Consider the following 27,205-nt stretch of genomic DNA (forward strand, 5'->3'; position numbering starts at 1 on the left):
GTTATCCGAGCCCCTTGGTTAACCGAGGCAAAGTCATAACTGGTGAGTTACAACTTTCAACCTTGGAGCAAAATCGTCGCCTCAAAAAGAGGAATGAAGCTTACGCAAAAATCAATCAGACTTTTTTAAAAAACAGTAATATTGATAAGGCAAATGTTTTTATCTTTTATAGACAGTACTGTATCAGTTTTGTCATTAAAATGTTCACAGTTATGGTCATTTATGTGTTTTTCTATCAATATAACCAAGCTCAGTGTTAACCGAGTTTTTCCGTATCCGAGGTAGTCACGGTCCCAATTACCTCGGATAATCGCGAGTCTACTGTACTTGTCAGCCAACACTTGTAACTTGTAAACTTGTAACTTGTAAACTTGTGACTTTTATGAAACAGGCCCCTGCTAATTTTCACAATCATAAACTTGTCAGTATGACATGTCTAACAATTAAAATCACGTTCCACAATTAAAACTTTCCCTGTTCCAGTGTTCCCATACATCAAATTTTGTCCGACTAGATACCGTTAAGCCAGTTAAATTTTAAATAAGTTTTTTCTACAATCGTGTTAAAAATGCAATTTTTAGCACACCATAAGAGCGTTAAAAATGCTACTTTAAAGCACTCGTGCTTTAAAAATTTTAAGGCACTGCAGTTAAAAGTGAATTGTCAAATTGTGAAACGTCAAAATATTTATATTTCATTTATTAACATTAATATTAATAGTACAACTTGCCAAATTTGAAAAAGGTGGTTTAAAAGGTTATTAAAATTTAATTTAAACTGTATTATTGCATTTTTAACACGTTTGTAGAAAAAAAACTAACGTATTGACACTATAAGCAGTTTCGATGTAATGTCAAGAAAAATATAAAAATGGAATGTCAGTCAAGTTCAAGAAAAACTTTTTGTAGGTATTGTCCTGTATTTGAGAATGAATAAATTATAATTATTGATATATAAGACGTTTGTAGAAAAAATATTGTATGATATACGTGTTAAAAAGTACATTTTTAAGGCACTCATGTAAATAAAAACTTTCACATGCGTACCTTAAAATTATACTTTTAACACTTATATCATAAATAACTATTAAACTAATTTTCAGCTCGCTATCAATAAACTTTTTTTTGTACGCGGGATCCAGGCCAAATAGTTTTACTAAACTTATTAAATAATAGGTCTGGATCCCGCGTACGAAAAAAAGTTGATTAATAGCAAGCTGAAAATTTGTTAATAGCTTAAGGGTGTCTAGTCGGATAAACTTTGATATATGGGAACACTGGAACAGGGGCAGTTTTAATTGTGGAACAGGTTAAAAATTTGGAACGGTCAGACCACGAAAACGGCACATTTATTTTGTCCGACAGAATAGACTTAAACTCACCGAACAGAGATTAAACTCTCATGCAAAAATCAGACTGATATTTAACACCAAATGGGCGTTTTAATGAGTGGAACATGTAGAATATTGCAAATGACAGGAATTATGACAGCTGATAAATAGCAGTCTGATTTTTGCATGAGAGTTTAATCTCTATTCGGAGAGTTTAAGTCTATTCTGTCGGACAAAATAAATGTGCCGTTTTCGTGGTCTAACCGTTCCAAATTTTTAACCTGTTCCAGAATTAAAACTGCCCCTGTTCCAGTGTTCCCATGTATCAAAGCTTATCTGACTAGACACCTTTAAGCTATTAACAAATTTTCAGCTTGCTATTAATCAACTTTTTTTTCATACGCGGGATCCAGACCTATAAGGTTTTTGGATATTTTTTTCACGTACCTAATGTGAGACTTCAATTTTGTCGAAAGCTTTATTAAATTTTAGCACAGATTATATTGAAATTATTTTTATGCGCTTCACCTCGCTCTTTTGCTACAAAACTAAAGGCCCAATTTCTCATGATGTAACGAGAATCAACTTTTACCTCTATAAATATATAAATAGCTATAAATCACTAATAATATCAGAATTATATAACAGACTCTTATTTAAATATTGTAATGCCGATCAATATACTTTTATAGCACCATAAAAAGACCATAAACTTATGAAACGGTAACAAGTGGAATATTTATACACTACTCAGATTCTGATTTAGTGTGAAGTGCATGACCTAAAAAATTATTTATTTGTGCTAAAAATCTGTCTATCGATAACGAAAGTGTTCAAATACTATGACATTTTTTGATGATACAATAAAAAAGGTGTGCACTGTTTTAAAAGTATCGAGACATTTTTATTACAAGTGTCGATGGTTACGACATGAATCAATATTACGTAGAACCTCGATCTTTTATGATGGTCTGTGTAAATAATCAGGGATAATCAGAATCAGACCCATGGACTGAGAAGAAGAATCGGTCTTGGGTGGGCCACATATGGAAAACTGAGAGAAACTTTTAAAAGTGAGCTGTCCACATACCTGAAAGTATTTGATCAATGCGTGCTCCCAGTGTTGACGCTTACTTTAACAAAAGCATCGGTTACCAAACAGAGTCACACATAGAAGAATAGAGCAATCCATGTTAGAAATAACTGTGAGACAAAATAAAAACGAAGAGATCAGGAGAAAATCCAAGATGACTGACGTCATCGAAATGATAGCTAGAATGACAGACAAAAAGGTTATTGGAATGGACACCGAGGGAAACTGAAGACCGGAGAAGCGTTGATCTACCATCTTCACGATGAACTGACTCTTTGAAAGTGATAAATAAAACCTTAATGAGAGAGGCGCAGGATAGACGGGGTTGGAATCACGAGGAAGAGGCCTATGATCAGCAGTGGGCAGGAGGCTGGATATTGAATACGATGAAGGTTCTAAACTTAGGAACGAAATATTTAACACATTCACATGCCAGCTATATTTTCTTATATGCCCCCACGGGTCAATCTTATAATACTGTAATTCTATATATCTATATATTATATACCTATTGGTTATTTCCAATGTTATAAAAGGTCACAAAATAAGTATATAGGGTCAGTGTAATCTCTTCAATAGTAATAGTCGTTCCCATAGTCTATCGTTTCTCCACAGAAAAAAATTGAACAAAACATGGACCATTATGGGTAAGAACCCATGGGTCAAACACGTTTGACCTTTATCCATTTGGAGAAAGCATACCATAGAGTGCCCAGGAAACAATTATAGAAAGCAATGAGAGGAATGCAAATTAAAAAGAAATGGGTCTGCTTCTTGAAGTACCGTCTTCTATCGGAGGTTCAGGGCCGCCGCTACCATGTGTGCAAAGTGTGCATCGCACACGGGCGGCCGATTATACGGGCGGCGAAAAGCAAGCCACTGATGATAACACTTTTTTTAAAATTAAAATAAATTTAAAAAATTAAATAGTAATGATTCAGATCATTCTATAAACTCTAATGTTCCAAACAATCTAAAAAAAATGTCAGAAAATGTTATATTTATTATATGAACTGCCTTTTTGCAGCTGTAGTCATAAAGTAGTTCCGGGAATTAAATGCTTTTTAATTCAAATTGGCTGGCTTCGTTCGGACTTTAAGATATATTTATCTACGTGGTCCTTTTTTCAAATTCTGAACATTTATGATTTGTTAAGAGAGTACGATACGACCATACGATACTTTGCGAGAATTTAGATAAGTGCTCTCATTGAGTAATAAAAAAGTATTTTTTATTACTCAGTGGCTTAAGAAAATCCTTTTTATCACTCGATGGTTGCTCTGTTATATTATTGTTCCTTTATGCTTATGTATGGTTATAGATGGGTAATAGTTCAATCTAAGTTGAGAATTTGATGATTTTAGCCATGCTTTTGATAAACGATTTTGTTTGTAAAATATAGTAGTGTGCCCGTTTCTTTTGCACACTACTGTATTTCAAATAGGCCTGGATCCCGCGTACCAAAAAAAGTTGATTAATAGCAAGCTGAAAATTTCTTAATAGCTTAACCGTGTCTAGTAGGCAGTAGGGCAAACTTTGATGTACGAGAACACTGGAACAGGGGAAGTTTTAATTGTGGAACTGTTTAAAAATTTGGAACGTCAGATTACGAAAACGTCCCATGTATTTTGTCGGACAGAACATTCAATTGATAATTGATTTGTTACCCTTTCATTAAACTCTCATGCAAAAATCAAACTGCTATTACTAACCAACATGATTCCTGCCATTTGACATGTTCTTCGTGTTCCACTCATTAAAATGCCTAGTTGGTGATAAACACCAGTCTGATTTTTTGTGAGCGTTTAATAAAATGATAAAAAATCAATTGGAAGTTATGACCGACAAAATATATGGAACGTTTTCATAGTCTGATGTTCCAAATTTTTAATCTGTTCCACAATTAAAACTTCCCCTGTTCCAGTGTTCCCATACATCAAAGTTTGTCCGTCTAGACACCGTTAAGATATTAACAAATTGTCAGCTTGCTATTAATCAACTTTCTAAAAGTAACGTCGAGATAAGAGCAATAATTATTATTCATGTACGCGTTACGGTTACGATGTACACATTTCTGTATCTTCTGCACATTTCTTTAAATAAGTACCTATGTTGAAACGACTTAAGTGTTAAAAGGGGGGCGGCAAATATTAAGTTGCACACTGGCGGCCAACACTAGCGGTGGCCCTGCGGAGGTTGGCTACCATCACAGCAATTTTAACTTTGTTCGCTGCAGCTCTGAACAATTATATTGAACTGCACCCGTGCCACTCCCTTTAAATTTCGCAACCAGGAAATCCTCCTACGTTCCACATTTCTCTTTCCCGAGATTTTCCCTTGGATTATGAGCCTAGCAGGGATTACTTTTCCCCTCTCATTATGTGGCCTAGATATTCAAGTTTTCTCCTTTGTATTGTTTTCATGACTTCGCATTCCTTCCTTATCTTCAGCAGAACAAATGGGTAAATATAACAAGAAGTGCAAATAAGGTTAAACAATGAATTAAGAAAAACAATCAGCGGAACAAAGGGCCTCAAACAGGGATGTGGTCTATGACCTACACATTTTAACACAGGTACCTAGGTAATATAGATCAGGTTTTGAAAGGATGGAACAATAGGCGTATCAGCACACCACAGTTTACTACTTTTCACAGATGTCCAAGTCAGTACATAGAATTTTTACCTATGATAAAGGAAGAATATGAGCTATGGGGACCCAAAAAAGATCGAATACTTTTCTATTGGATCCGAGGTTGCAGTTTTGAAATTAAGTTTAGAAGAAAAGAGGCTGTCAAGAGATGAAAGACTTTTAAATATTTAAGCTCAATGATAAACGGAGATGGTACTTGTATGAAAGATATCATATTTAAATGAAAATAGCACGGGGAAAACAAGCCACAAAAGCACTCCATGGAATTATCTGGAACAACACTTTAAAGAAAACAGAAAAGGATGAAAAAATACTTGATGTTTCCTTTCGATTCAGAGGCGATACGCAATCTCCAGACAGCTGTTTCTGCCTTACGGCGTCCTCAGTGGAGCTGCGTGCACACCTCTGAATCAAAAAAAGGATCTTTAAAATATAGTGATGAATATTATATATACGAACAGATATATGGAGCGGAATTATGGCAAATGACAACATCACTCTGGACTTTATGAGAAGATGTAACAGAATGTAAGTAGAATGCTCAATAACAAAAAATGTGGAAAACAGAGTAATGCAACGGTACGGGTATATTTATGTAAAGAATGCCAGACGGGAGCGTTCAAGTATTACGTAACGCAGTTGGGGGGGGGTTTGTAAAACGTTACGGCGCGTTACATGGGGGGAGGAGGTTCGAACAGCGCGTTACGTAACATTCTTTTTTAACTTAAATAAAAAAACTACATAATTTCTTTTATGTTTTACATAGACCCCTGAATTGTATTATGATTTGCCTACTGATTTTTCAGTAGACCCACTGATTTGAGCTCCGATCTACTGAAAACTATATATAACCTACTGATTTGAACTCCAATCTACTTATCTACTGAAAACTGTATAAAATCAACCGAAAACTCTAAAAAAAATTCATTGCTCAAATGTAAACCATTTCTCATTTATATTATACAACCCAAAGCCCAACATCCAACAGCGCATAATCTTCTTTCATTTCACTTCACCTAAATTATATTTTTGATGGTTTAGCGACATAGGATTTTCAGGGTCAAGTCAAAATGATGTCAAGTGCCTAATAAAGGGATTCTTTCGTTGAGAATTGTTTTGTTTTCAAAAGACCATATGTTTCCACTATCCGGAACTGTTCCCTCGGAGTTATTTATGGGTTTATCTGATGAATAGATAGGTAGGTACTTTATATTTTGGTAAAAATGAAATGGGTAATTTAAGTCCATAACATGCAGTATCGTTTTCAGCAGTAGGTAGGTATTCATTAATGTTTTAAATATGTACGCAAATTTTCAAATTATTTAAAAATGTCTTTAAATAAAAAGCATTAAATACAAAACCCACTATATTGATACTTAGTTTAGAAAAGTGATAGATATTTTAAAAAATAATACCCTTATTTAAAGTGTGATTCCTGAATTATTAATTTCAAATTTTTATGTGATTAACATCTTGACTCTTGACGAAAATTATACATAATTTCAAAATTTCACCTTGCATTATTCATAATAGACCCTACATAATACACATTTTTGAGATGAGGTTGTTAAGCAGCTTCTAAAAACAAAAATATACAGGGTGTTTAATTAAAATTAAAGATAATGGACTACGCTAGGCTTGCATGAATCACCCTGTACATTTAAATTTATGTTTAAAAAACACACATTTTTATATATGAAAATCTACGGGTCCCAGCGTTTTTTAAAATTATTTAAAACAAGGACAGAAATAATTTTATTCCATAAGTGCCTTATATATATAAAAGTGTTTCAGAAAAAGGTAACACGATCTCTAGGATAGGTGAAAAATTAAAAAATAATTGGGGTTTGCTTACTAAATAATTTTGGTTTCACGATCAGGGCGTTGAAGAACAAAAAGTTTTACACATTCTTTTCGCTATTTTTCCGAAACTACTGGTAACATCGTATATTATTCGTTATACAGAAATTTTTACTAAGCAAAATAAAATGTTGAAATTATAAATATGTTATTTTAAGCTTTTATTAAAAAAGATAAAATAGAAGAATGCATGAGAAGAACAATAAAGAATGAAAAAAAATGTATGTAAGGATGGGGCCAAGTAGGGAAAATGTAAATGTAAATTAAATGTAAATGTAAAATTAATAATAAAAGATTATTATTGTAAGTTTTGAACATATTTCATGTCATGGGACATGAAATTACGGGTGGCAGGGATAACCAGACACATGAACTGAATAGAAGAATCGTTCTTGGGTGGGCAGCATTTGGGAAACTGAGAGAAACTTTTAAAAGTGAGTTGCCCACATGCCTAAAGAGAAAGGTATTTGATCAGTGCGTCCTCCCAGTCTTGACGTACGGATCAGAAACACTTACCTTAACTAAAGCCTCGGCTACCAAACTAAGAGTAACGCAGAAAGGAATGGAACGCTCAATGTTAGGAATAACTCTGCAAAACAAAATCAAAAACGAAGAAATCAGGAGAAGAACAAAGGTGACTGACGTCATCGAAAGGCTAGCCAAGTTGAAGTGGAGATGGGCAGGACACATTGCCAGAATGACAGATGGGAGATGGACAAAAAGGTTATTGGAATGGAGTTCAAGCGAAGACAAGAGAAACGTCGGTCGACCGCCTACAAGATGGACTGACGACTTAAGAAAGCTAAATAAAAACTGGATGAGAGCGGCGCAGGATAGACGTGGTTGGAAACGAGGGGAGGAGGCCTATGTTCAGCAGTGGACATTTAAGGCTGAATGATGATTGTAAGTTTTTATTATTACCTCAAATCCCATTAAAATAATAACAAAGTTCTTTTACCGAGTTTCCGGTACTTTTCGCAACCTCGTTTTTCATTTAGGTTCAAATGGCCACTTGGGTGTTACGTAACGTTTAGGTAGGGGGAGGGGGGTACATAAAAACGTTACGGTGCGTTACATGGGGGGGGGGTCAAAAATCCTCAAAAATTGCGTTACGTAATACTTGAACGCTCCCAGAGCACAGGTGGTCGAAAAACGTGTTGGACTAGGACCCGCTGGGAAAAAGACGGAGAGGAAGACCTGCTACAAGAGGAAAAACGTACATAGGAAATGCTATGATATATTAGAGACGTCAAAGAGTGACTGCGAGAATAGAGTGCTATGGAGGACAATATCGGCGAACTCGTACTGGGAAAAAGCCGAAGAAGAAAGCTACATACAAGGAAATAAAATACCTAAAAAAATAAATATTGACGGAAGATGGAAAGGATAAGAAATACGAGTCAGCTAAATTCATGAAGTATTATCTACGAGAAAAAACTGTTATGTACAGTATGGTGGAAAGTGCTGTTACATGGCTCTTAGAAGGCTAAATAATAAACCGGAATTTTTAAAACCGAATTTACTTGACGTACGCACAATGACGTCTGCGAATGTGGGAACGCAACACGGAATGGTTATATGTAAGTACCGTCACGCGTACATAATAGAGAGAAAGAAACCACCTAACTACATCACCAAGTTCAACATAGAATCCCTACAAGACGAAAGTACTAAGGATCTCTACCAAAAAAGACTTGAGGAAAAGATCAATCTTAGCCCTATTGAAATCACAGACAATATAAACGAAGCATGGGAAAAATAAAAAATCATATAAATAGTAGTGCAAAAGAAGCCATTGGAGAAAGAACAGTTGACTTAAACGGCGGCAGAAACCAAAAACCATGGTTCACACAGGAAGTCAAAGATTTAGCAAAAGAGAAGAAAGATGCATACCTAAGATATATTAACAATAGGTCCCCAGAAGAGTATCAAAGATATAAATCAGAAAGAAATATAACAACTAACAGAATCAAAGATCTAAAACAAATATATTGGGAAAAATTCTCAAATGACATGGAACATGATTTACGAGGAGGTCAAAAGAAGGTATGGAACATGTTGAGGAACAGGAAGAAGCCAGTTACCGAAGAATTACAAATTAACGCAATAAAACCAGAAGAATGGGTAACTCATTTCGAGAATCTATACAAAGACGATAACGACGATAATAATGAAGTACAAAGAAATGACCTACAAAACATTCACTAAGAAGAAACAGAGAGTGACAACATCACTCAAGAAGAAGTAAACGAAGCAATCAAAAGATCAAAAAATAGAAAATCACCAGGTCCGGATAATATACCAAATGAATTAATTAAATACGCAGGTACAAAAATAATAGAAGAGATAACAACATTATTCCAAAGAATTGTAAACAACATGACAGTACCAGAGGAATGGAGAGAGAGTATAACAATACCCATCTACAAGAAAGGCGTAAAGACAGATCCTACGAACTACCGAGGAATTACACTACTCAATTCTACATCAAAACTATTGACAAAAATTCTATCCCAAAAAATATATAAGAAAGCCGGTGTATCGGAAGAACAACAGGGTTTTCGCCCAAACAGATCTACAATAGACGCTATTTTCATAATGCGACAATTAGTTGAGAAATCAATAGAATTCGACAAGCCCATGTTCACATGCTTTGTAGATCTGAAACAAGCATTCGACAGGGTACGATTAAAGGACGTGCTCAGTATCCTTGAAAAGAAAAACATAGGTCAGAGGTATAGAAACATAATCAAAGAGCTCAATAGATCTAACAAAACACGAATTAAAACCACACACGGGCTCACGGAAGAAATCAAAATCAATGCAGGCATTAGACAAGGGGACAGCCTCAGTCCATGCCTATTTAATTTAATAATGGATGAAGTTATAGGTAGTGTTAACATAATGAATCAGGGATACAAAATGGGTAACCGAACCATGAGAATACTTTGCTACGCAGATGATGCAATCTTAATAGCCGAAAACGAAGATGACTTACAACGCCTACTACAAAAATTCAAAATAACCGCCGAAAAGTATAACCTGACACTATCCAAAGAGAAAACCCAATCGATGGTAATATCCAGGAACCCAATTAGATGTAAGTTAGTAGTGGACGACCATATAATCGAACAGGTAATGGATTGCAGATACTTAGGTGTGGAAATATCTAGCGACAGGCATCTGTGGCAAGAATCAAAACAGCAGGCAATGAACGCAGCGAGAATATCTGGTTTCCTGAGGGATATAATCTGGCGGAATAAATATATGAGCACCGAAAGCAAAGTCCGCATTTATAAGACATGTGTTAGACCCGTACTGACATACGCAGCTGAGACAAGGGCCGAGACAACAAAGACCAAACAGATAATGAGAACAACAGAGATGAAAACCCTAAGATCCATAAGAGGTATCACACTCAGAGATAGAGTACGAAACGAAGACACATTGAGAGAGCTAGGCGTTCAGAACGTAGTGAGATGGACAAGAGCGCGACGACGCATGTGGAGGGACCACGTAGATCGGATGGACCCTGAACGTATGGCGCATTGGGCGAAAACACAGAAGCCCAACACCAAGCGACCCATAGGAAGACCCAAAAAACGATGGTACGAGAGTTGGAGCTCCGGATCGCAGCAAAGACTGTAACAGAAGAAACAGGACATAGTCCTATTACAAGAAGAAGAAGAAGAAGAAGAATTAACGCAGAAAAAAAAAACAATATTTCTCGACGATATAATATTGTCTGAGTTAACAGATACCTACCTACTAAGAAGAAAAACCAACTTTTTGGATACGTCCAAATGAGAAAAATGAACAATAGAAGCTCGCCGATGAGAACCTGCGAATGGTTCCAAAAAAAAACGAAAAAAGTAGACCAAAGTATCTAGTTCCGAGAGAAAGGTATCAATATAGCATGAAGAGAAGTGACGATGATTGAAGGTCCTTCAAATTTTTACCATGGTTAATGCTGCAAATGGTCATTATGTACCTACCTACTGATATATTTTTAAATATTTTTTACCAAAGGAGACTGATGGTATAGTAGTACCAGCTTTCTAAGAGACTCATTAATATTTAGCTCAGCCGGGTTATTTTCTTGTGGTGTGAAAGTCCATAAACAAGGGCCTATTCTACCTGTTTTGTGAAATGATCCCTTGTTTATGCAATTTAACACTTCGAAAAATACCCCAACTGAGCTGAATATGAATGAGTCTTTTAGAAGTCTGATACATACTAGTATACTTTGATAAAACAAGTATAGTATAGTTTATCTACATTGATTTTTATTCAGTATTGAGTTACGTACTTGTCGCACATATAGGTACATGCTTTAGATAAAATCTCTACCATTTAAAAACACGGGTAATAGGTATTTCAATTGATGATAATATATATGAAATAACTTACCAGGAGGTTTAGGAACATTTCTTTTCACTTGCATCCATTTATACGTAGGCAAAACAGGCTGCGCTATAGAGGCAGGACTTAACGAGTGCAATCCGTGGTGTTGTCGTAACCTCGAATGCTCTTCTGCGGGTATCATCTCTTGTTTATACCTATGAAGATGCTGAAACTCCATACAAGCATTCTGAGCTCCTGATCCTAACAAATAGTTGCTATCGTTTATATCCACCTGATATTTGTTTTCGTGAAGATAACCAGCTTGCAGTTGCGAGTCTTCCGAACTTTCATTATGATGAACTAGCTCGGGGTGAGTTCTGGAATAGTTGTCATTGTAGTTGTTCTGGCTATAGCCTGAGGTAGTGTTTGCGTAATCCAGGTTCGTATAAGTCAGTCCGCTGTCTGTATTCACGATAGGATTTTCTTGGACGTGCTGATGTGCGTAATAATTCATATTATGCGGTGAAGACGGTGATTCTACGGAGTCAGCTGGAGCTGTAGCGTACAAATAAGGTTCTTCATAATGGTAATTGGAGGAATAGTAGTTCTGGAATTGATGATGGGAAGACGAGTGGTTTACTTCACTGGAATAGTTATAATAATTAGGTTCGGAAGAGTTGTAGGGCGCGTTGTGTTGATTATGATGACCGTACATAGTAATGTCCATCGTCATCATTGTTATTTCACTGTCCCAGCGGGTGGAAATCACGACGCATGTGTTTGTGATCACCGAACGCACTTTCAACAACTAAACGATATAATATCCGTTACGAAACTGTCTGTGCCGCCTTGATTGGGTCTCTCGGCCCGCTAACAATCTACAACATTGTGTAGTTGTAACACAGCTGCGTCACACTCGGGGCGGAGCTATGGATTACACGTGTCTTGCGCTGTGCGTGCGGGAGCCAATAGCGGCCTGCGGTTATGAAAAGATGTGATGCTGGAAGAGCGATTGGCCAGCATCCAGCCATGATTGTGTCTATAGGAACGTTAGGAAATGTTTGGTATGTCATTTATGGGAAGTTGGGAACATGACAGCTTTACTTGTATTTTTTTTTTCGCGTAGAGGTAGATTGGTAGCCTGGCTTTCTACATAAATTTACATTATATTAGAAACTATTCGAGCGTGTTTGTTGATGCTTATATCTATATTAGTTTCATGGGTAGAGGAGATAACTGTTATTAACCTATTTAGCTACATCGATACCTACATGGAACGAAAATATATTAAAATGTTTTCAGTCGTGTGATAGTGATACCTAAATATGAATACAAAAATATTACTTCGATTTTAGATTCTCATATTATTCTAAAGAAAAAAATATATGTACCTACGCTACCTAAGTAGGGGAGAGTTGTACAAAACCGGGTAGGTGTCCCCTTACCATCAACAGTCGTGTGTGTATTCATTTCTACTTCATTTGAGTAATCTGTGCCGGAGTAGTAAGACCTCACCTGTTTTTCGATGCAGCAAACTCGATTTTTAAAGTAAGTTTGTTGTTGTTTTTTCCCTCTACTGAATAACTAATAGCCATTTCAAAATTTAGCACATGTTACCTAGTATATTACCTTTAATTTGGTCAAAAATTTTTAATACTATTTCATAACTTAAAAATTTAAATAATAGAGCAAAGTAACCAAATATGGAATAGTGCCCCAATATGGAATTTCTTGATTTCTCCGAAAATATTAGTTGGAATCTCACTACAAGACCATCCTCTATTTCAGTCGCTCTCTTTATTATCGTATTCACACCTCTGTGTCAGATGAGCCAACGATACGTGTCTGACCTGGCGTTTTGTTTTATCGTCTCGCAGAAAATTTCAAAGGTAAATATATTCAACGAGTATTATTGGTTATTCTGCATGAATACAGACTTGTTATGCTATTGCGTATATCAATAGTACCTTTATTTTGATATTTTATGACCTTTCTTCTGTAATTCAAACATTACAACTTGAAAAAATGTTGATACTTGATACTAGTTTGAACTAATGTACAAATCCAAATATGGACAGTCGTTGGTGCCTAATTATGGAATAGTGGATTAAGTGTAAGTGGGCTCATTACGATTGTGCTAGTCCAGAGTTTCATACATGGATCTGTGATGTCTGCAAGTGAATTAAGCTACTTCTTTCATTTTTCACAATTTTCTTATTTAAATTTATTTGATCTCAGACCAGATGTTTATGTCTATTGTTGTTATTGATATGCTGGTTTATGCCTATATTCCATATATGGTATCTATTCCATATTTGGTTACTCATTTGTGATTTTGTTTTTTTGTTCGATTTTTTTTTTGTTAATTAAGATATTGAATAGAAGGCTTTTAATTACTACATAAAAATGTATGACTGATGTGGATGTGTCATAACATTAAATTGTTTTCATTTCTATAAAGGTATTATGTTATATCCCCAAAACAAAATGGTATTCCATAATTGGCGACTTTCCTCTATTTAGTGTCTCGTTTACGAGTTTGACAAAACCGGGTAGTCCGAAAATCGACAAAACCGGGTACCCGATTTTATAAGACCTATTATTGTTACTTCCAGTTTCTGCAGTGGTTCTTTTGATTTTAGTTAAACTAAAACATGTGGCATTATAAAAGAAAAACTGCTCGTCAGTCGTGGGATCAACGAAGCATGCAAAATGCAATAGTTGAAGTGCTAGAACATAGGATAGTATGCAAGAAAGCCTCTCAAAGTTTCAATGTTCCGCAATCCACTTTAGAAGTAAGAAAAAAAGTAAGAAATGATAACTCTGTTGAAGAAGCTAGTAAGAAAGCTAGTAGGAAAAAAATCTCCAGTCGTACAAAAATTAAAATTAAATGAACTGGACAAAAAAGGAAAAATATGATAAAAAAGGCTGCACCAAAAACAAAATGGGTTCCGAAATAACCGATTCTGATTGGAGATTCTGAGAGTTTGTGGGGAAGAAGATAACAATGACGATGTATGTCTATATTACAATGAATCATTTTCAAATTCTAAGGCGAAGGAAAGGTTGGATAAAATGTGTGTCTTGCACTAAATGGGCTCATGAAGCCTGTAGTGCCTATGATGATGTAGATGAAGTTTTTATTTAGGACTTCTGTTCATAGATTTTCGATTTGTGTTGATATAGGTACTTTCAATAAATATGTTATTTTCTATCCATTAGTCTTTTTACATGGTAATTAAGTTACTACCCGGTTTTATCATACCGGTTGGACAAAACCGGGTATTTTGCAATATTTTCATAAAAATAAAAAAAATTGAAAATTTAAGAATATTTATAAAAATTGACATCGGTATATTAAATATAAGTCATTTGAGAATATTTTAATCTGCAGCAAACGTTTGCTACTCTAACATAGCACAAGATACAGACGGTTTTTGGACTGGTACCCGGTTTTGTCCAACTCTCCCCTATCTACAGTCGGAAAAATGAAAGAATACCCATGAACGAATATATAAAACACGCTGTATTTTCCTGTCACCGTGTCACAAAGAAAATTGTCCAGTGCAAGTACATGTAACAATAATTATTACATGTACTTGCGCTGGTCAATTATTTGTGTGGCACGGTGACAGCAAAATACAGCGTGTTTTATATGTTCGTTCATGGGTATTCTTTCATTTTTCCTACTGTACACACACCCAAACTTATATGGAATCACCTGATATTTCTTATTAGTTCGTGCGAATTAAAAAAACGAACACACGAAGTCAAACAATATTTATTTTAGCAATTTAATAACCAATGGATAACAATTAAATTAAACAATAAAGTGGGCGGCTGAAAGGCAAACTGGTTCAAGTCACTTTTTTTGTCATTTTGAATTATGGTCATATTTGGATTGCCAGCAGCTGATTTCATTTTATGGCAAAGAGACCCAAGTCGTAGTTCGCCTAAAAATCCGCTAGAGCGCAGAAGCTTACTGTGCCTGACTGATGTCAGCTGTATATTCGGCCGGCAGAGTGGTCTAAGTCAGACTTAGACCAGTTTGCATGAAATCGATTTGTTCATTCACTTGTCATACCAGCTGAGGCTTGAAACAGTTGCTTTCTTTTGCCAATAATTATTGTTGTGTTTATAAAGTTCACGGTGATGGAAGACGATGATACACCTAGTGAGCCTAGCGTTCTTCAGTACTCAGGATCAGATGACTTCCAACCTTCTGATGAATTTAGTTCAGGTAAGAAAATAAATAATTATGAACCTAACCTCAAAACTTGTACCGGGCTGGGCCTAGATCTACACATTACTATACTACATTCGCTCTCGCGAGATTTTTTTTGACACATTCGGAATAGGAAACATACAACACAAAAATTGCTACCTCACACTATTAACTGCTAAAATCAACTCAAATCAACTTAATCTTTCATTAAAAAAAGAAGAATTATTAGAAATAGTGGGAGTGTCTACTAATCTCATAAAATTTTGTGAAGTTTATTTCTACAAAATATTTTTATTTTGTACAATAAATAATTTTCTCATTTGCTATCAATACATTATAATGGTTTAAATAAATAATTATTGATTGGCGTAAGGTTTATGTTATTTTTATGTCTGTTTACTATTAATAATATTGGATATGAGCAGGTGCGTTGGTTTTGTAGTAATTTCCAGTCACTTCTGACAACTGAACTTTTCAAAAAAGAAATTACTAACGTCAGTGTTAAAAAAAATCTCGCGAGAGCGAATGTAGTATAGGTACTTTTTTTAGAGCGTACAGCTATAGTTCAATCTGTATAAACGAATATGTGTTTTTTGTTACAGATGACTCTCGGCACTCTGGAAACCTTGAAAATTCTGCTGGTGATGGTGATGGCGAAGGACATGATGAAATGATTCCAGTTGCTGTTCAAGAAGAGCCACCCAAAAGGACACGAAAACGTCAAAGAAGAGAAAGCAAGCGACAAAGTAGAAAGAAGCAAAGGAATTCTGGTTCGTCCTATAAAACAGAGAAAGGTAAAACAGTTCTAGCAAAATTATTTAGAAATACTCCGTGCTTGTGCAAAAAGAAATGTGACAATAACATTGATGAAGAAGCAAGGAAACATGCTTTTTCAGTTTTTTGGAAGTTGGGATCTTTCAAATTGCAAAATGCCTATTTGTGTGGCTTGGTTAAGCAAGAAATCCCAAAATGTCGTCGGCCAAGGGATGGTTCCCGCCCAAACAAGAGCTCGTCCAACCATTTTTACATTCATAATGTGGATGGCAACAACATCAATGTTTGTAGACAGTATTTAGTTGACACCTTTCAGATCAGCCACGGTCGATTGACGCGATCCTTGAAGAAGCTAAAAGATGGAAAAGCACCTGGATTGGACGAACGTGGCTGTCATGTTCCAGCCAACAAAATTGCTGTTGATCGTATGAATGTTGTTAGGGAACATATATTCTCTTTTCCTGCGTACCAATCGCATTACACTAGGACTCAAAACCCTAACAGAAAGTATTTACCATCACACTTGACCATCACTGCTATGTACAAGTCGTATTTAGAATACTGTAATGGGAAAGGCGATCCTGTCAGTGAGGCGGTGTATCGTCGCACATTTAACTCTGAGTTCAACTTACATTTTCATTCCCCTCTAAAAGATACTTGCGGAAAATGCGATGTGTTTAAAACTAAATTGAACGTATTACAAAATGAGCAGGAAAAACAACATTTGAAAGCAATGCATGAACTGCATTTAAGAAAAGCAGAAGCTGCTAGGTCAGCAAAGGACGAAGACGCAAAGCAATCAAAAGATGATCCAAACTATTATGCGTTCACATTTGACCTGGAAAAGGCTTTACCATTTCCTAGACTTACTACTGGTATAGCTTATTATAAGCGAAACATGTATTTGTACAATTTAGGGTGTCACGAACTCAAAAATGGGTTAGGGTTTATGTACACATGGGACGAAACCCAAGCTTCCCGTGGTTCCCAAGAGATTAGTTCCTGCGTAACCAAGCACTTGCTATCAAGGGCTAAAGATTGCAAACATATTGTTATGTACAGCGATACATGTACTGGACAAAACAGAAATTGGAACTTTGCTCTTGCTATGCAAAAGTTGACACAGATGGAAACGTCTATCGATGTAATTGATTTGAAATACATGGTAAGTGGCCATTCAATTTTACCAAATGACACGGACTTTGCTTCAATCGAGTCCTATGCGCAGAAAAAGCTACAGGTAATTTATTCCCCAAATGAGTGGAATGAGGCCATCCTGAAATGCCGAAGTAAGAATCCGTTTCACTTAACAAAAATGGACAGAGAGGACTTCTATTCCACCACGGAGTTAGTTGATGCTGTAACTAAACGGTCAGTGAACGTTGATAAAGGAAACTTCAACTGGCTGAAAACCCAGTGGATCAGATTTATCAGAGAAGATCCTTTTGTCCTTTTCTACAAGGAAACTCTACAGAAAGATGTACAGTTTGAATCAGTGTCTCTCGCTTGGTCGAAACAAAAGACAAAGAAAAATCGAAACAATGACCAAATACCTGTTGGGTTGATTGAACAAAGTCACTTGTACAATGCTCCCCGTCCTGTGACTAAAGAGAAGAAAAGGGATATGTTAGACCTTTTGGACTATATTCCACCCGTTCATCATGAGTTCTACCGTAACTTAATCACAGGTGATGATGTTGAGGACATTGGACTTCTGGAAGAGGTGGCTGAACCAGAGCAAGACGAAAACATTGATTAAAAAAAACATTTATCTGATGTAGGCCTATCATGTCTTTTTATACAAGTTGAACTGTAATAAAGTAAGCTACTTTTTATTATTACCAGTTTTTTTATTTTTCATTTTCCCAGATAGCTAAAAGTATCAACTAATGTAAGCGATCTAAGTCACGTTTTACGGTAAAGTGGTCTAAGTCCTGACTTAGACCACTTTTACCCATCTAATTAATTAAAATTGGTATTAAAACTTACTTAAGGTAAAGTGGTCTAAGTCAGTTTTTTGGCTATAGCGTTAAGGAAAAACACGCTAAAAAAACGTTATATGCTTTAAAAAATAAAAGATTATTGTACAAAAGTAACTAAAAAATAATTGTTTAACTAAAGTCAGTCATTACAAAATTATTGCAAAAAATCAAAAACATCAATTATCTCAGAAACAGGTTTGTATGACTTAGACCACTTTGCATTTCAGCCGCCCAAGTATTTAACAAACAAATTAAAACTAGCTGTTTTAAAGTCAATAGAGAAATTTTGCACCTCTTAAAATAACCGCTGATTTTGGCTCTGCTATGGTTAACTTTATTAAGCATAACGATTACGGCAACGTTAAAAAGTAAAGTTTTTGCAGCCTGTCAAGTAGGTTTTTCGTGTCATCGTTAACGTTATTTAAACATAACCTCACGTCACAACGTTATTGTAATTTTTGAGCATATACTTGAACAGTTTTTGATATTTTAATTTATATGTCATCAAAATTAGAATCTATGTAGGTACATGTAATTTTACTGATTTTATTACATTCTGGCAACAAAGCAATTTAACCATTACTATAACGATAACGATAAGCACTAAGTACTTTAAACCTCCGTAAATTACGGAATCCCTTATGTTTAATAACGATAACGGATCATATATTCGCTACTGCGCAGACGTAGTACAGTGTGTCCACGGATGGAGTGCCCAAGAGGAAAAACTTTTTTATTTTCAATTTTAGCGAAAAATGTCATTCTTGATAAAATGTTTTGCTTGTTCTAAATCCCCATAAAACGAAATAAAATTCAAGTTTTTCAAATCCTGCTTAATTTTGTAGCCAACTTTATGTACCTAAATCCCTATAAATTTTTGCACTAAGTTCGAAATAATTGTAACAATAATAACTTGGGAGAATAAACTTTTCGCTTTTTTGAAATATGAAGCCAGACTTTTTCGTTCTCCTTGAAACATTTAATTATTTATTAATTAAGTAATTATTAATCTAATAATTTTAATAATGACATTTATCACAAGATAAATTCTTTATTGAACGCTTAACATTGTCGAAAAAAAATGACAATTCGCAAATTATTTATCGGAGTTGACAGTTACTAAGCTATATTGTGGCTTGGCAACACTAGATTAGTGTTACGATTTCGAACTTAGTGCAAAAATTGATAGGGATTTACATAAAATTGGCTACAAAATTAAGCAGGATTTGAAAAACTTGAATATTATTTCGTTTTATGGGGTTTTATAACAAGCAAAACTTTAAATCAAGAATGGCATTTTTCGCTAAAATTGAAAATAAAAAAGTTTTTCCTCTTGGGCACCCCAACCGTGGACACACTGTATAACGATAACCATAACGGAATTGCAAAATATAAGGTGCAAAATCTCTCTATTAGCAAAAAAAATTTAAATGTAAAACATAATTTACATATTACTGGATTTGCTGTTATAACCATGCATTTAGTTTTTTTGGGAAGATTAACATGATAAATGTTCTGCCGCGTTATATTAAATTGGTACAGCATAGGTACATTGTAAATTATATTCACTTTGAGATATTAGTATTGCATGGTCTGCATAGAAAATTGTTTGAAGTTGTTTTTCTCCCATTTAAATTTCAAGCAAGGTTTCAAGCAAGCTTACCTATCTATCGTAAAAACGAATAGGTACTGTTATGTTCAAAGAAACAATGTGAAGCCTCAGAACCGGACTGATAATATAAAAAGGAACACTGCAAGAAATAAGGACAAAAGAAAAATATCCAAGACCCAAATTATGAGAATTAAGTACTACATGGAACATCAGATCGCTCAACATCGGGACCGAGAAATAGCCCAAATAGGTACCTAGTGGTCTCCACGTAAAAATCTATGTGCTAGTTTAGTACGAGCACATATTTTAGTAAAAAAACTACTAAAACATGTGCTCTATAGGAAAAACCAAAAAACAAAGGATAATTAAAATCAAAATTAGGTTAATATGTACTTACTAACATCTACTATTCTACAGTGGAGTAGTAAAAAACAGCCAAAATCACATCAAACAGTGTTAATCATAGTGTTAATTACAGACGTATAAATAAAGAATCTTTATTTATACTTAGTACTTACGTCCATGGTGTTAATACTTACGTATCAGAAACGATTGTAACAGCGAAGATAAGAATGGAGTAGGAACAACTGAACATATTCGATGTATACTGCCCAGAAAATAACAATAAGTCCCAAACAATAATAAAAACATTTTATAACGAATTACAACTAAAAATAGATCAATTTAGAGGAAACTTGATAAAATATTGGGCCGGACATGTGATAAGAATGGTGGAGGATAGGCTACCAAAAAGAGCACTGAATGCTAGAATGCAGGAAAAGAGACCGGTTGGAAAACCAAGAAGCGCAGGGAAGACACAGTAAACAGCGACTCACAAGCCCTTTTAGGAGTCCGTGTATGGATAAAAGCAGCCACAGATGAAAAAGAATGAAGGCAAAAAATAAAGGAGGCCAAGGCTCAATTTGGACTGTAGTGCCGTAGAAGAAGTTGATAAAATATTGGGAGATTTTAACGCTCGAATATGCAAACAAGTCATACTCGGGAGTAGGTAAGCAGAAACAGAACGAGAATGATAATTATATTCTAGTTCAATCAGAGAGTATAGCAAGCATCTCTACCGGTTTCGGGGCTTCTTAGCCCCTCATCAGGAGAATTCCAATCAGGAGATACATAAGTAGGAGCATATTATGCTCTTCTCTCTGACGGAACCAGGATAATACTCCGCGTGCAGTCACGGATTGCAATGAACGCAATGGCAGGGAACGATATTGTCTAAGGCAGCCCTGCCATATAGTTCGTTACAATCCGCGACTGCACGCGAAGAATCATCCTGGTTCCGTCAGAGAGAAGAGCATATCGTCGGTCTAATAAGCAAATTGTCTAAGTCCATTTTTTGCGAAAATTATTTTTTGGTGTCATCTAGTAGTAGACGGTAAAAGCTACAGCTTTCTGACAATTTCCACAAGCGCCATTGTTATTTATTTCACGCCAATTTCGCTAAACAAATTTTGCTGAAGTCCAACGTTCTTTCACATTTATACGAATATTGCCTATGTCCATTGTTTAATCAGGTGTTCGCTTGTACATGACAGTGTTTCTAAAGTTGTTTTGATTGACAACGTTGGAAAATGTAAGTAAATGAATATATTTTGCTTCTTATTATTAATATGCATATAAATAGAAAATTTGTGTAGGTACCTAAATATTTTGTTTAGAGTGTAAATCAGGTTTCTCCAATTTTGGTCAATTATGTATTGGAGTTAGGCAATTTTCTGTTTTATTACTTTTGTTGTCTTTTGGACATAGGCAAGATGTTATGCCGTTATGGTGCGTTTTATACACATAAAAACTATATTTTTGGATAATTTAATAATTAAGTTGATCCTTTTGTGTTAAATGTTTACCTATAAGGATTGTCATCTGGTGATGCGGTTGTGACAGATATACATAACAGGATTGCAATACAATGAGGATGGCCCAATAATGTTTAAACTTCGTCATTCCAAGGAATGGAAACCTTTACCGTGCCGCATGAATAAAAATAAATCTGTAAAATACGATGATCTTCCAGAATTATTACAGGGTGGGCAAAAAAAGAGTTTACCTCGATATTTGACAGTACCTAGTTATTATATTTTAAGGGAATGTCGAAACAGGTCGATTTTTATTTTTAAATTACAATTTTTTGATATATATTTCATACTAGTGACGTCATTCATCTGGCGTGATGATGTAATCGATGAGTTTTTTTAATGGGAATTGGGGTTGTCTTGTAGCTCATTTAAAAGGGTATTCAATTCTCTATTCAGTAATATAAACATTAACATAATTATTTATACAGAGTGTCTAAAAAAATTTTTAATTAAATTAATTGACAAAAAAAAGGAGAAAGCACGTAATTAATTTTATTCAAAATACATTTTACTATTGTCAGAAAACAGAAATATGTTTATCTTACAAATCAACAAAGCTTTTCGCTCAAATGCAATGTTCAAGCCAGCTCCCGCCATTCACCTGCCTCTTGGAAGTTTGAACATTTAATATAAGCGAAAAGCAATGTTTATTTGTGAAATAAACATTTTTCTTGTTATTGACAGCAGTAAAATATATTTTGAATTAAATAAATTACATATTTTATAATTAAAATTTACTTTTTAATAGGTACCTAATATTTTATATACCTATCTTTATATTTGATATAAAAACAAAAAATGTTTATTATTTGTCAGTTCAAATTAAACAGTCTTCACTTCACATAAGTGTTATTTGCATACCTTCGTATTCTAATATGCTCGAAAATAATGCAGGATCTCACGGTCAATTGCCTCTCTTGTAAAATTGTAAAGAAGGCAAAAGGAAGTGAGGAGTCAAACTGCTATCAGTACTATCAGAATGGTGGTCGATCTGACAAGGGTGTCATGTCTTTAGAGAGAAGTTATTCTGAAAGAATCCGTGTAGCCTATGAGGTGAAGAATCTTAAAAATAAAATCAGGATGTCCCGCTCAACAAAATTTATATTTTTAGGAACTTAAATTAAATACAGGCTTTGTCAGAGAGTCAGAGCTTAAAAATAAAGAAAGGAAAGACGATATAAAAAAAGGCAAAGATGGTTTAAATAAAATATAAGTAATTAATGATAAAGTTGAAAATTTGAACAAAATGCACATATATTATCTAATAAGAAGACGATAGAAAACTATTATTAACCTAATTGTACCTAAGAACATTATGGTAGGGGAGCCCTAGCGGGGATTTTTGCAGTAACTCGAACGCGTCAGATTATCATATGGGGAGAAACCTGGTACCCTGTAGATGTACCTCTACCATATATTGGCTCTAAACACATTGGAGTTCGTTAAGGGGGCCGAAAAAAAATCTAACCTTAGAAAAACTCGAAATCGTCAGATTAAAATAAGGTAAGTTAAGTGCATGCAAAACAGTGTTTATTTCAAAAATCTAACGATTTGGGCAAGGCGTAAGGAAATGGGTGAGTCACAAAGTTTGACAAGAAAAAAGCGAATATTTTGCGAAATAAACGATAGATCTAAAAACTAAAAAATATGTGCTCAATATTTTTCAAAAATTTATCGAATGATACCAAACACGACTCCTCACGGTGAGGGGTGGAGGGTAAATTTAAAATTTTAAATACGAATCCCGCGATATTGCGCAAAATGAACATCAGATCGAAAAACTGAAAAATACACTTATTCAATATGTTTTAAAAATCTATCGAATGGCACCAAATACGACCCCCACGGAGGTGGAGTGGGGGTTACTTTAAAATTTTAAATAGGAGCCCCCATTTTTATTGCAGATTCGGATTCCTTATACGTAAAAATAAGTAACTTTTATTTGAAACTTTTTTTCGAATTACGGATAAATGGCGCTATAATCGGAAAAAACGATTGTTGGAAATGGAAAATTAAATTAAAAATGGAAAGTCCCCACTAAAATGGAAAACTTTACTTAACTTTTTTTGGTTTTAGAACCTACCCTTCACAACCCAATAGGTCCCCACAGCGCTCGAGTGACTGCACATTTAGCATACTTTCCTCCCTTACTACGAGAGGTGAATCAAATATGAACCGACCTTTGCTAATAACTTTTTATTGAATTATAATTACAACAATTAAACAATACTTCATTTTTTTATATACATTCCTTTCTTCTGTATGCATTTTTCCCACCGCCTAGGAAGTTTCTGTATCCCATTTTCATAAAAAGAATGAGGGCGGGTATCTAACCAATTGCTCACGAATTGCTCCACTTGATTATCATCATCAAAACGCGCTCCGCCTAGTGCATCTTTTAATGGACCGAACATGTGGTAATCACATGATGAAAGATCAGGACTGTATACAGGACGTTCAACGAGAGTCCAATGCATTTCCGCTATTTTTTCTTGTCAGCTGTATGCGGTCGAGCGTTGTCATGCAAGAACAACACATCTCGTATACGACATGCCGTCTTTTGGACCTATAGGCAACTCGAACACGGTCCAAAAGACTACAGTAATAAGCTGCATTAATGGTTCGTCTCTCATGAAGAAAATTTAGCAACAAAACGCCAAGATAATTCCAAAACATGTCGCTAAAACTTTGCCTGCAGACAAATGAGTTCTCGCTTTTATCGGGCAATTTTTGGACGTCGTTGATGACTTTTGTTTTCTACGGCATCTCGTCTTTCACAAACTTGTCTATGCCAAAATTTCACTTGTGTATTGGACAGTGTTGATTCCCCATATTGATTTTTAAGTCTTCGCAAAATTTCAGCGGGACCAACACTTTCTTTTGCAAGGATTTTGATAACAGCAATGCGTTGTGCAACCGAACATGGCACTACTCTCTCGCTCATCGCAACAGTAACTGACTGCACGTCATAAGAGAACAGGCGGTAGCGCGCACTCACACATTAGACTATAAACTGCCACCACAGGACTAATTTAGACATATACGCCAGTTTATGCTAAGCGGAGACGGGAAGGTCGGTTCATATTTGATTCACCCACGTATTACACAAATTCGGTAAAATAATTAAGACAAGGTCAAAAAAGTGGATTAAAAATGAAAAATGGTAAACTGAGATAAATATAGAATATATCGAGCAGTTACGCAGTAAGTCTTTCTGATAATCACTTTGAAATGTGTCTATTTTGTTGATTTATACTGGTTTTCGGGAAATGCCTTATTCCTCATGCAAATAAAATCCTGCTACATATCTGTAATCAATGAACGGCTAAAGAACTTTGTACTTTCAGAGATACGCGAAGAATAATGCGGACTCGTACCATGGAAAGAAACGCATGAGCAGATATTGAACACTAGACAGATAATAGAAAAGGCGAGAATACATAATATACCAATGCTGCTCTGTTTTCTAGCATAGACAAAGGCTTCCGATCCAGTAAAATGGCACCACAAAGTTAGATCTAATAAGAAATTTGTATAATAAAAACTCAGCCGAATAGTACCTACACAAAATACATTTAAATGCGTTCAAAACAAAAAAAGGATTTAGACAGGAAAGCATACTAACATACTATCACCATTATTATACAATACTTACATATTTTGAATATAGGTAGATATAATCAAGAAAGTACTAGACTAACAGAATGGAGGAATCACTGTAGGTTGCAACACCGGAAAAACAAAAATGATTGTCATAGACACGACAATAACAATTTAGCCCAAATACACCAAATGGTGAATTTCGAAGTGGTATACAAATTTGTCATATACAAGGGCTCTCTGATTTCAACACTGGCACTAGGTCCTCAGAAATCAGTCATAAACTAGAAGTGACCTAATCCGCAAAAGCTAAATTAATTAAAATATGAAAAGACCGAACAATATCAAGGAATAATAAGCTTAGATTGTTTAATGAACTTATTTTTCCCATTTTCCATATGCAGCTGACACATGTAGTCTTAAAAATCAATAGAAGCATAATCGAAGCCTTTGAAATGTGGGTTCTTAGAGGAACTACATAAGTATATACCAGTGGCGGCTCGTGGCCTTGGAGACAGGGTCGGCAAGGTTTTTTTGTCTCCTCATATAGGTATACCATCAAACTAAAAGGCTTAATTCATCATAGGAGATTTTGTTGTTTTTTGCTTTTTTTTTATTTGATGTATTGACATTCTCTCTTGTTTCATGGTGTTTCGACAATACGTGTTGATTCTTTTGAGACAAGGTAAATCCCGTTTTTTTTAGGCAGAAATTGGTGGTAATAAGAAAATTGATAAACAGTTTGTTGTAATAAATTGCAGTACTTACTACATAGAATTATACATACATATTGTGCAACTTATCCCACTTTCTGAAAATATTTGGACCAGCATAATTTTTAAGTACCTAACTTGTAATAATAAATATCTTGGAAATTCTTTGGCGAACGTAACTTTTAAATTTTAAATCGTCAAAGAGGTCAAAAATTTGTAAATCTTCAAAATTCGAAAAACGAGTATCTATTTGCATATAATAGTAGGTATCCAAAATTTCAAGATATACTTACTCGTTTTTCGAGAATATGTATCATCTCGTTGTTTTTTTTTTGGGGTGGTTCGGAAATATCAAGCGAATCCAAAACATCACTGCGTATAGGTATATCGGAAACTACTATCATTACGAAAATCTCTGAGATTTTGCACCAGCTTTCGTATTCTATTTTTAGAATAAATAATGTTGATTGACTGATTTTGAACAACAAGGAATATCTTGGGCAAACTCTGTCTTAAAAATATTTAAAAAAATATTGAAAGAGTCATTAGTATTTAATAAAGTTCTCAAAACGATTGCTTCACGGATCGAGGTATCGCCACTTTCAAAATCATCGCCTTCGATAATAAAATCAAAAACTTCCAAAAGCTGTTCACGAAAATCTGCTACAGACACTAAAACTATAAGAAATAATCTGCTTAGATAAAACTAACCGAGATTTAAAATTTCATCGCGTCTGACAAACTGTTCGCTTTTTTTCGAAACAAATTTGTTCTAAAGCAGTAATCCGTTTAGGTGAGCTAAACTGGCAAGAAAAGTCGATATTCTTTATTTTTTTACACGTATCATGTAAAACTAAATTCATTATATGCGCATAATAGTGAGTAAATAAAGCTTGTGATGCAATAGTTTAACTTTCGCCTGGAGACTATTCAATTCACCACTCATCACAGCAACGCCGTCATAAGATTGCCCCAGTTTGCCCTACCAATTTATTTTTGGTATAAAAAAATTTGAATCTGTTCTTTAAAACACCAAAAATATATTCTGCCTTATTGCTTTTACTCACATCTCTAAAACCTAAAAACCTCTCATAAATATTACCACGTAACGCGTATCGAACAAAATAATTGATAATTATGAATGAC

General features: G+C 34.9%; 1 protein-coding gene across 2 annotated transcripts in view; it reads right to left on the minus strand.

Moving 5' to 3' along the window:
* The window catches only part of LOC114339488 (homeobox protein Hox-A1-like), a 207,051-nt gene extending 194,861 nt beyond the window's left edge, over positions 1–12,190 (minus strand). Inside the window, exon 1 of one of the 2 annotated variants that reach the window (XM_028290161.2) lies at positions 11,346–12,190. In XM_028290161.2, the coding sequence (XP_028145962.2) occupies positions 11,346–12,015 (670 nt within the window). In that variant the 5' untranslated portion in view covers positions 12,016–12,190. The remainder of the gene's footprint in view (positions 1–11,345) is intronic. The other variant, XM_028290154.2, reaches the window with a different exon arrangement.
* Between the last annotated feature and the right edge of the window lie 15,015 nt (positions 12,191–27,205).

The sequence above is a fragment of the Diabrotica virgifera genome, chromosome 2 (assembly GCF_917563875.1).
Source record: "Diabrotica virgifera virgifera chromosome 2, PGI_DIABVI_V3a".
Lineage (NCBI taxonomy): Eukaryota > Metazoa > Arthropoda > Insecta > Coleoptera > Chrysomelidae > Diabrotica > Diabrotica virgifera.